Source organism: Ylistrum balloti, unplaced genomic scaffold, assembly GCF_031769215.1.
Source record: "Ylistrum balloti isolate Yb309-2 unplaced genomic scaffold, AGI_CSIRO_Ybal_v1 Utg369730, whole genome shotgun sequence".
Taxonomy (NCBI): Eukaryota; Metazoa; Mollusca; class Bivalvia; order Pectinida; family Pectinidae; genus Ylistrum; species Ylistrum balloti.
In genome coordinates, this window is record NW_026781945.1 from 2110509 (window position 1) to 2123263 (window position 12755).

The 12755-nt window shown below is 34.4% G+C and overlaps 1 protein-coding gene across 1 annotated transcript in view; it reads right to left on the minus strand.

Annotated features, from left to right (window-relative positions):
• The window catches only part of LOC132565681 (centrosomal protein of 290 kDa-like), a 57382-nt gene that overhangs the window by 31257 nt on the left and 13370 nt on the right, over positions 1-12755 (minus strand). Inside the window, exon 4 of the mRNA XM_060230377.1 lies at positions 3332-3422. Within this exon, the coding sequence (XP_060086360.1) occupies positions 3332-3422 (91 nt within the window). The remainder of the gene's footprint in view (positions 1-3331; positions 3423-12755) is intronic.

Here is a 12755-nt window from a genome sequence, read left to right on the forward strand (position 1 = left end):
CAGACATCTTTATTCTTACCATATGGCTGACATCTTGAATTTTACCATATGGCAGACATCTGGATTTTTACCATATGGCTGACATCTGGATTCTTACCATATGGCCAACATCTGGACTACCATATGGCTGACATCTGGATTCTTACCATATGGCTGACATCTGGATTCTTACCATATGGCAGACATCTGGATTTTTACCATATGGCAGACATCTGGATTCTTAACATATGGCACACATCTTGAAACTTATCATATGGTTGAGATCTGATATCTTACCATATGGCAGACATCTGGATTCTTAACATATGGCAGACATCTTGATTCTTACCATATGGGTGACATCTTGATTTTTACCATATGGCAGACATCTGGATTTTTACCATATGGCAGACATCTGGATTCTTAACATATGGCTGACATCAGGATTCTTAACATATGGTTAACATTTGGATTCTTATCATATGGTTGAGATCTGATATCTTACCATATGGTTAACATCTGGATTCTTACCATATGGCAGACATCTGGATTCTTACCATATGGCTGACATCAGGATTCTTACCATATGGCTGACAACTTCATATCTTACCATATGTCAGACATCTGGATTCTTAACATATGGTTAACATTTGGATTCTTATCATATGGTTGAGATCTGATATCTTACCACATGGCTAACATCTGGATTCTTACCATAAGGCCAACATCTGGATTCTTACCATATGGCTAACATCTAGATTCTTACCATATGTTTGACATCTGGATTCTTACCATATGGCTGACATCTTGATTCTTACCATATGTCTGACATCTGGATTCTTACCATATGACTGACATATTGATTTTTATCATATGGCAGACATCTGGATTCTTACGATATGGCAGACATCTGGATTTTTACCTTATGGCAGACATCTGGATTCTTACCATATGGCAGACATCTGGATTCTTACCGTATGTCTGACATCTGGATTCTTACCATATGGCTGACATCTTGATTTATATCATATGGCTGACATCTGGATTCTAACCATATGGCTAACATCTGGACTACCATATGGCAGACATCTGGATTCTTACCATATGGCTGACATCTTGAATTTTATGATATGTCAGACATCTGGATTTTTACCATATGGCAGACATCTTTATTCTTACCATATGGCTGACATCTTGAATTTTACCATATGGCTAACATCTGGACTACCATATGGCAGACATCTGGATTCTTACCATATGGCTGACATCTGGATTCTTACCATATGGCTGACGTCTGGATTCTTACCATATGGCTGACATCTGGATTTTTACCATATGGCAGACATCTGGATTCTTAACATATGGCAGACATCTTGATTTTAACCATATGGTAGACATCTGGATTCTTAACATATGGCACACATCTTGAAACTTATCATATGGTTGAGATCTGATATCTTACCATATGGCAGACATCTGGATTCTTAACATATGGCTGACATCTTGATTCTTACCATATGGGTGACATCTTGATTTTTACCATATGGCAGACATCTGGATTTTTACCATATGGCAGACATCTGGATTCTTACCATATGGCTGACATCTGGATTCTTACCATATGGCTGACAACTTCATATCTTACCATATGTCAGACATCTGGATTCTTAACATATTGTTAACATTTGGATTGTTATCATATGGTTGAGATCTGATATCTTACCATATGGTTAACATCTGGATTCTTACCATATGGCAGACATCTGGATTCTTACCATATGGCTGACATCAGGATTCTTACCATATGGCTGACAACTTCATATCTTACCATATGTCAGACATCTGGATTCTTAACATATGATTAACATTTGGATTCTTATCATATGGTTGAGATCTGATATCTTACCACATGGCAGACATCTGGATTCTTACGATATGGCTGTCATCTGTATTCTTACCATATGTCGGACATCTGGATTCTTACCATATGGCAGACATCTTGATTCTTACCACATGGCTAACATCTGGATTATTACCATATGGCTGACATCTTGATTCTTACCATATGGCAGACATCTGGATTCTTACCATATGGCAGACATCTGGATTCTTACCATATGGGTGACATCTTGATTCTTACCATATGGCAGACATCTGGATTCTTACCATATGGCTGACATCTTGATTCTTACCATATGGCTGACATCTTGATTCTTACCATATGGCAGACATCTGGATTCTTACCATATGGCTGAGTTCAGGATTCTTACCATATGGCAGACATCTGGATTCTTACCATATGGCTGACATCTTGATTCTTACCATATGGCAGACATCTTGATTCTTACCATATGGCTGACATCTTGATTCTTACCATATGGCTGACATCAGGATTCTTACCATATGGCAGACATCTGGATTCTTACCATATGGCTGACATCAGGATTCTTACCATATGGCAGACATCTGGATTCTTACCATATGGCTGACATCTTGATTCTTACCATATGGCAGACATCTTGATTCTTACCATATGGCTGACATCTTGATTCTTACCATATGTTTGACATCTGGATTCTTACCATATGTTTGACATCTGGATTCTTACCATATGGCTGACATTTGGATTCTTACCATATGGCTGACATCTTGATTCTTACCATATGGCTGACATCTTGATTCTTACCATATGGCTAACATCTTGATGTATACTGTTATCTTACTTTCATATTCTAACATGAGAGTGAACAAATGACAAGAAAAAGAAACAGACATCTTATCACAGGGGGTCTCCTTACAGAGACTTCATTACAGGGGAACTCATCAAAGGGGTCTGATATAAAAGAATGTGATAACATCTGGAATCTAACTAAGTAGAATCTGGTTACTGAGGACCTGATTACAAGAGACCTGTATATTTCTAGGAATGTGATTTAACAGAATCTGATCATAGGATACAAGACATCCGAGCATCTCATTAAAGGAGCAATCCAATTAAAAATGATCTCATTACAAGATTTTTGTTTCAAACAATTTCAAAAACAGGAATTTAATTGAAATGGGTCAGATTACAGAAATCTAATCTAAACAATTTGATTACAAGAATCTGATTTAAAGAGATCTGATTTCAGGAATATTATTCAAAACAATTTGATTCAGATTAAAATCAGATTAAAATTATCTAGTTTTCGGCAGTTTAATACATCACTCTGACTACAGGGAATGCAATTTAAATGGACATGAAAATAATATCTCTTTAAAGCCTTGAATTGATGTGTAATGTGGACAGACTTATACCCTATAGGGACACCAAATATTTAAAAAATGTAACCCATATATGACATTTACATACCTCTGTGAGGACACGGTCCTTTTCCTGTTTGATCTGTAATTCCATCTCTTCATACAATTTTCTCACTTCTTCATCATGTGCCAAAGACTTACTGTGAACATAAAATTATACCAGTGTAGAGAGTGATGTTAGTCCAAATTTTGTAGATTTCTCTAAATCTGTCTTCTAACACACTTCTGTCCCCACTGTAGGAAATTATACCAGTCCAATATATATACTTCTCAAGTGTTTTCTAATGTACACACTGGTGACTACCCCAACAAAATCGTTTCTATAGCATTAGATAATACACAGTGTAAGTCCAAGATAAAATGTAAACATGCCATTAGTTAGGCAGGAACCTCCCTGTAGAAACCTTTACAGTGAACTGGAGAGGTGTACACAACATGCACTCCTATTTATTGAAATATCTGTCCCTCTATATCAACAATCACTGCATGGGAGGTGACACAGAGTAATGACAGTTCCTGTATATCAACAATCACTGTATGGGAGGTGACACAGAGTAATGACAGTTCTTGTATATCAACAATCACTGTATGGGAGGCGATACAGAGTAATGACAGTTCCTGTATATCAACAATCACTGTATGGGAGGTGACACAGAGTAATGACAGTCCTTCTATATCAACAATCACTGCATGGGAGGTGACACACAGTCATGACAGTTCAAGTGTACCAACAATCACTGTATGGGAGGTGATACAGAGTATTGACAGTTCATGTATATCAACAATCACTGTATGGGAGGTGACACAGAATAATGACAGTTCATGTATATCAACAATCACTGTATGGGAGGTGACACAGACTAATGACAGTTCATGTATATCAACAATCACTGCATGGGAGGTGACACAGAGTAATGACAGTTCATGTGTACCAACAATCACTGTATGGGAGGTGACACAGAGTAATGACAGTTCCTGTGTACCAACAATCACTGTATGGGAGGTGATACAGTGTAATGACAGTTCATGTGTACCAACAATCACTGTATGGGAGGTGACACAGAGTAATGACAGTTCCTGTGTACCAACAATCACTGTATGGGAGGTGATACAGGGAAATGACAGTTCCTGTATATCAACAATCACTGTATGGGAGGTGACACACAGAAATGACAGTCCCTGTGCATATCAGTAATCACTCTATGGGAATAGATACAGTGAAATGATAGTCCATATACATTACTGAGATGGAGGAGATAAATACTTTCAAACTATGGCCTGACCAGGATTCAAACCCTGTACCTTTGATCTCTGAACAGATACAGCATTGCTCACATGTTCTTGGCCCTGTCTTGCTCCTCTATCATAGCATGTCACCATGCCAGATCAGGCTAGGGTAATATCAGGAATGTGTGACAATTTAGTAATTACCACATCCACAGAACTGACCTTGTAAAAGGCCCTCAGATGTTCTATCATATTTACTGTATGTACAATCCTTAAGATTATAATAATAAGTAACAAACACTAAATATATACGTATATATACCACAAAATGTTTTATCAACTTTTAACTGTTTCACTTCATTTATATGCCACTTAGTCAATTTCAGATTTCAGCATTATGTCATGCCATATTGAGTTATGTTACATTCATGTCATGTACCGTTAAGTCAGTGGTTAACTTATATAAGATACCATTAAGTCAGTGGTTAACTTATATAAGATACAATTGAGTCAGTGGTTAACTGATATCATGTACCGTTATGTCATTTGGTTAACTTATATCAGTACCATTGAGTCAGTGGTATACTTATATCAGATACCATTGAGTCAGTGGTTAACTGATGTCAGATACCATTGAGTCAGTGGTTAACTGATGTCAGATACCATTGAGTCAGTGGTTAACTGATGTCAGGTACCATTGAGTCAGTGGTTAACTGATGTCAGGTACCATTGAGTCAGTGGTTAACTGATGTCAGATACCATTGAGTCAGTGGTTAACTGATGTCAGGTACCATTGAGTCAGTGGTTAACTGATGTCATGTACCGTTATGTCATTTGGTTAACTCATATCAGTACCATTGAGTCAGTAGTTAACTGATGTCAGGTACCATTGAGTCAGTGGTTAACTGATGTCAGATACCATTGAGTCAGTGGTTAACTGATGTCAGGTACCATTGAGTCAGTGGTTAACTGATGTCAGATACCATTGAGTCAGTGGTTAACTGATGTCAGATACCATTGAGTTAGTGGTTAACTGATGTCAGATACCATTGAGTCAGTGGTTAACTGATGTCAGATACCATTGAGTCAGTGGTTAACTGATGTCAGGTACCATTGAGTCAGTGGTTAACTGATGTCAGATACCATTGAGTCAGTGGTATACTTATGTCAGGTACCATTGAGTCAGTGGTTAACTGATGTCAGATACCACTGAGTCAGTGGTTAACTGATGTCATGTACTGTTATGTCAGTGGTTAACTTATATCAGTACCATTGAGTCAGTGGTATACTTATATCAGATACCATTGAGTCAGTGGTTAACTGATGTCAGGTACCATTGAGTCAGTGGTTAACTGATGTCAGATACCATTGAGTCAGTGGTTAACTGATGTCAGGTACCATTGAGTCAGTGGTTAACTGATGTCAGATACCATTGAGTCAGTGGTATACTTATGTCAGGTACCATTGAGTCAGTGGTTAACTGATGTCAGATACCACTGAGTCAGTGGTTAACTGATGTCATGTACTGTTATGTCAGTGGTTAACTTATATCAGTACCATTGAGTCAGTGGTATACTTATATCAGATACCATTGAGTCAGTGGTTAACTGATGTCAGGTACCATTGAGTCAGTGGTTAACTGATGTCAGATACCATTGAGTCAGTGGTTAACTTAGGTCAGTACCATTGAGTCAGTGGTATTCTTATATAAGATACCATTGAGTTAGTGGTCAACTTATGTTTGGTACAATTGAGTTCATACCATAACTTTTTTCCACTGGGTTAGGGATCAACTTTTTTTCATGTACCATTGAGCAAATATTATACTTAGTATGAAATGTGTCAACTTCAATCAATTTCAGTGAGTAAATCTGAGTACCAGAGGCATGTACTGTTGAGTTAATTTCATACTTGTGTCATGAAAGTTGAGCTAATGATAGCCTGTATCAGACTTCAAGTGGATGTATGACACATCCATGTTTTACATCTGTGTGGTGACAGAAAACATGCAGGTGGCAGTGAAATAACCTTCCAACAACAGGTTGTGATAACACAGATATCTTGTCATAAACTATGAATTATTGTACTAGCCAAAACATGACCTTTCAGACCAAACATTCTAAACTTCAATAGTTCTCCACAGACCTGGACATAATGATTGTCAAAAAGAAATTAACACATCTGACCATGATCTATACGGTCAAGTCATAATAATAGTTTATAGAGGTTTTAAGTGACAGTTGTGTATGGCCAGCCTACCATTTAAATAAGTAAATAACTGATATGCTACATGCATAAAGAATAATTCTTATATGTCATAATTACAAAGTCCTACTAATTAAACTAAATGTAATCATACACCATATATCACATCAGATCCACCACTGCCAACTGGTCATAACCCTTCAACAGAGTTTGAAAAAAAAAATGTTTTCATCAATGCCATTGTACAGTTATCACATTAGTATGTAATTAGATGAATGTCCATATTAGATAAAAATGATAATTTTGAATTTTTTAAATAATGTGTTATACCGTGTCCTCATAATGTGTGAAATATTGAACTAAATTCTCATACAATATATCATATTGTGTATATAATATTGTAAAATAACTAAATTCTCATACAATATATCATATTGTGTAAAATATTGGACTAAATTCTCAATATACAATATATCAATATATATTGTGTAAAATATTGGACTAAATTCTCATACAATATATCATAATGTGTAAAATATTGGACTAAATTCTCATACAATATATCATATTGTGTAAAATGTGAGACTATATTGTTAAACACATCATATTGTGAATATGGTCAGACAATATCATGACATTTCTTTAGTCACACACAGACTTTAAACTTGATGATTTAATAACCATCACTTCTATAATTATTATAAACATACTATATTTACAATATACACTGACCATACCACAAAACATGATACAATTATGTTACAACAGTTGATGTACCAATTATTACTACATTCTTATTTTTTTGTTTTAAGAAAACTTGATATTAACCGGAAAGTGATATTAACTGATGTGACATTAAGTGGCTTCCACTGTATTCATATAATCATAATGTAACAATACACAAATCATAAACATAACTTTACCATTTCTTTTACCATTATAATACATATCATATATAGCTTACCATACAGCTGCTGTTGGTCAAGGTCTGTACAACGATGTCAACACAGAATCTAACATCTAACAGTATGTAATCACAATGGGCAGTAAAGATGACCACATGCAAGTTTAGGACATCAACTGTGTGAATGTTACTTTATACCACTAGGTAGACTTTAGCCCAAGGACAGAAAATGTCAACTAGTCTGTTGTTATTGTACTTGGCAAATTCATGTGTGTTAATTACCTGTCATAATGGCAAATTCATGTGTGTTAATTACCTGTCATAATGGCAAATTCATGTGTGTTAATTACCTGTCATAATGGCAAATTCATGTGTGTTAATTACCTGTCAAAATGGCAAATTCATGTGTGTTAATTACCTGTCATAATGGCAAATTCATGTGGTGTTAATTACCTGTCATAATGGCAAATTCATGTGGTGTTAATTACCTGTCATAATGGCAAATTCATGTGTGTTAATTACCTGTCATAATGGCAAATTCATGTGGTGTTAATTACCTGTCATAATGGCAAATTCATGTGTGTTAATTACCTGTCATAATGGCAAATTCATGTGTGTTAATTACCTGTCATAATGGCAAATTCATGTGTGTTAATTACCTGTCATAATGTCAAATTCATGTGTGTTAATTACCTGTCATAATGGCAAATTCATGTGTGTTAATTACCTGTCATAATGGCAAATTCATGTGTGTTAATTACCTGTCAAAATGGCAAATTCATGTGTGTTAATTACCTGTCATAATGGCAAATTCATGTGTGTTAATTACCTGTCATAATGGCAAATTCATGTGTGTTAATTACCTGTCATAATGGCAAATTCATGTGTGTTAATTACCTGTCATAATGGCAAATTCATGTGTGTTAATTACCTGTCATAATGGCAAATTCATGTGTGTTAATTACCTGTCATAATGTCAAATTCATGTGTGTTAATTACCTGTCATAATGGCAAATTCATGTGTGTTAATTACCTGTCATAATGGCAAATTCATGTGTGTTAATTACCTGTCATAATGGCAAATTCATGTGTGTTAATTACCTGTCATAATGGCAAATTCATGTGTGTTAATTACCTGTCATAATGGCAAATTCATGTGTGTTAATTACCTGTCATAATGGCAAATTCATGTGTGTTAATTACCTGTCATAATGGCAAATTCATGTGTGTTAATTACCTGTCATAATGGCAAATTCATGTGTGTTAATTACCTGTCATAATGGCAAATTCATGTGTGTTAATTACCTGTCATAATGGCAAATTCATGTGTGTTAATTACCTGTCATAATGTCAAATTCATGTGTGTTAATTACCTGTCATAATGGCAAATTCATGTGTGTTAATTACCTGTCATAATGGCAAATTCATGTGTGTTAATTACCTGTCATAATGGCAAATTCATGTGTGTTAATTACCTGTCATAATGGCAAATTCATGTGTGTTAATTACCTGTCATAATGGCAAATTCATGTGTGTTAATTACCTGTCATAATGGCAAATTCATGTGTGTTAATTACCTGTCATAATGGCAAATTCATGTGTGTTAATTACCTGTCATAATGGCAAATTCTTGTGTGTTAATTACCTGTCATAATGGCAAATTCATGAGTGTTAATTACCTGTCATAATGGAAAATTCATGTGAGTTAATTACCTGTCATAATGGCAAATTCATGTGTGTTAATTACCTGTCATAATGGCAAATTCATGTGTGTTAATTACCTGTCATAATGTCAAATTCATGTGTGTTAATTACCTGTCATAATGTCAAATTCATGTGTGTTAATTACCTGTCATAATGGCAAATTCATGTGTGTTAATTACCTGTCATAATGGCAAATTCATGTGTGTTAATTACCTGTCATAATGGCAAATTCATGTGTGTTAATTACCTGTCATAATGGCAAATTCATGTGTGTTAATTACCTGTCATAATGGCAAATTCATGTGTGTTAATTACCTGTCATAATGGCAAATTCATGTGTGTTAATTACCTGTCATAATGGCAAATTCATGTGTGTTAATTACCTGTCATAATGGCAAATTCATGTGTGTTAATTACCTGTCATAATGGCAAATTCATGTGTGTTAATTACCTGTCATAATGGCAAATTCATGTGTGTTAATTACCTGTCATAATGTCGGAACTGTCAGTGTATCTGATTAATGTTTTGTTAATCTAATGACACATAATTAAATCAAAGTACTGAAAGTACTGAGAGGCTAAACGTATTGAAAAATGTTCACAAATAACCGCTAAGCTATATTACTTTCCCCATACTCCTACACTTTGGAATGCAAAAATTACTAAGAGAACCAGAGGCTATTTGTCTTAACTTTAAGCGATCTTATATCTTCTTTAATTCTTATTTCAAATTTGACGATAATAATGTGAATAAATAAAAATAGGTAAAAAAATTAACAAAATACACACAACCATATATTTATCACCAACAAGCCAAATGATAAATAGCTCTATGATGAAGTTGACTAAATAAAACCTTTGAAATACCCAAGATGTTGCAATTACTATCCTATCAATATGAGGATTTAGACAAATCGAAAGGACATTATACCTACTTCTTTATTTTGAATGAATTGCAAAGTAATAGTCCTTACTTATTATGGTTATATTTGTAGTTGAGGAAAGTAGATAAGGTACACACAGCATTTCAGATAGATCGAAGTGTAAGTAATTACATTAAATGTATTTACATCCCTATCTTCCTTGAAGTATCATGGATAGACTTTTCTTCCAGTAATTATGTCTATAAAGGCATAGTTCTATGAGATTAAACCAGACTTCCATACATATACAAAATTTACAATATTTTCACTATAGCTACTACTTTTTCTGATCTCTAATGCATGAGATAATGTCACCATGACACGCTAAATGAATAAACATGTTATGGAAATATTTCGTTTTAGTTAATTAATAATTATAAACATGAATATTTTGGGGTTTTATATACGCACTTTGTTTGAAGGAATATTTTCATTTCAAGGAACTTTGATACACATTAACAAACCTTGAGAAATCAGCACAATCAACCTTCATCAAATAAAATAAAAGACAAAAAAATATATGTTATAACAAAGTCAACATCTTGATCTGTACAGTATTAAAAATATATCATTCATAAATCATGAGCACCAAATGTACCTTGCCTACCAAACGCAAACTTTTTATCTTCAAAAACTTGAAAAAGTGTCATGGCGGTGGGTGTGAAAATCCTGAAAAAAAGTGTCATATCGGCGGGTGTGCACGTAGGACGAACAGTCCAATTTTGTGACGTCTAATGAGGTAAAGTGATGTTATATATTAAGACGATCTTGCCACAACGACAAGGATTAAAGCAAAATTGATGTTCTGTTTGTAAGTTTTGTTTGTTTATCAGTGCTGTTAGTTGATAATTCAAACCAAGCCCCCAGACTAGCTTCTTATCATGGCGCCAACTCGCACGTACAGTGTTCTGTACGCTTACGTCATGTCGAGAATTCCGTAAAATATATTGTTCAAAATTTATCAATAGTTTAACCACAATGTGCTTCTTTTTTGAAATATATAGTAATCGTATTGTTATTAAAAAATAAACTTATTTTGGATGCTTTTAAAATAGCGATTTGAAAAATCACTGCATTATTTACGCAGAAAATTGTCGATAGAGGGCTCTAACTCTTTTCGATATTTCAGCCAATGAGAAAGCCAGGATCGGTAAATTTTGTCTGAAAGGCTGTCGCAATAGGCTATGCGTACTGAGTACGTTTAGCCTAAAAAGTATTTAAAAAATCATTTATTTTTTCAAACAGAATCTACTTTACCATCAATAAAACAGGTAATAAAAAGTTTCCATTTGTAATCAATTAACCTAATTTTTATTTGAGATAAAAACTTAAATTGTGTACCACAGAGCTAATTCAGTCAAAAGACCAGAACGATAAAAACTTAAAATTCCATATTACAAAATTAATTCGGTGAAAAGACCACCAACAGTTAGCAAAAATCTTCTGGGAACAAACAAATTGCTTTTCTTGCAAGTGTTTGAAACTATATGAGAAAATTTTTGGGAATATTTGCTAACATAAACTGCATTTGATGTTTGATTTTTTGATCAGAAGATATATTATATAGACCAATTTACCAGTTTGACAACTCAAAGAAGTAAAGTGTCTGTCGTTAAGTGTATGTGACATGCATACTTGTGTAGTAATTATATCCCTGTAACAGGTGCTTGTTTACATCATATTGTCCATTAGTGATGAATCATGAAACTATCATACATCATCACTGGCATGTTACCACACACAGGTCTATTGAAGTCTGCACAAAAGTCGAACATAGAACTGTGAGGGACAGACAGGTTTTTCAAAAGAAGAGGTCAGGAGTAGATAGTGAGATCATCTTCACCACCATGGTATTACAATGATTCATTTACATAAGGCTCAATCATGCAAGGGAAATTATTGAAAGTCTTGTCTGATGATGTTTAATTATAATACCAGATATATAGAGTTATATTTTCATTAACAGAGTACGTTATTTATATGACGTCACTCACACATCGAATATGGCATCCTTACTGTAGCCAAAATGACTCATCATGCTGTTGGTAAGAAATAACTACAGTTTAAAGGAATCAAAAATCATATAAGAAACATAATACTGAAATATTTTCAATCAATGGCAATTCATCTGTAAATCTGTGTCATTTATGAAGACAATAAATGACACAGCACAACATTTCATACTTAAGTAACAATTCAGGCGTGAAAGAACATTTTTTTTTGCATTCATAAATAATCTTAAAAAAATTCAATACCATTGACTATAAACTCTAACTGAAAAGGATATTGTTAACAAAATGTTGGGTACTGTCAGACATGTACAATTGTCATTATACATGTATGCCCTCAGAAGAATTGGTTCCACACAGCAGCATTCAAATTCATGACGGGAACACACAAATACTTTGAGGAAGTGACTGGATTTCTTCAATGAATAAGATAAAAAAACCATGTATTTTTAAACAGTTTTTCACCAATAAGATTATAGATATATTCCTCAGGTTACTTCG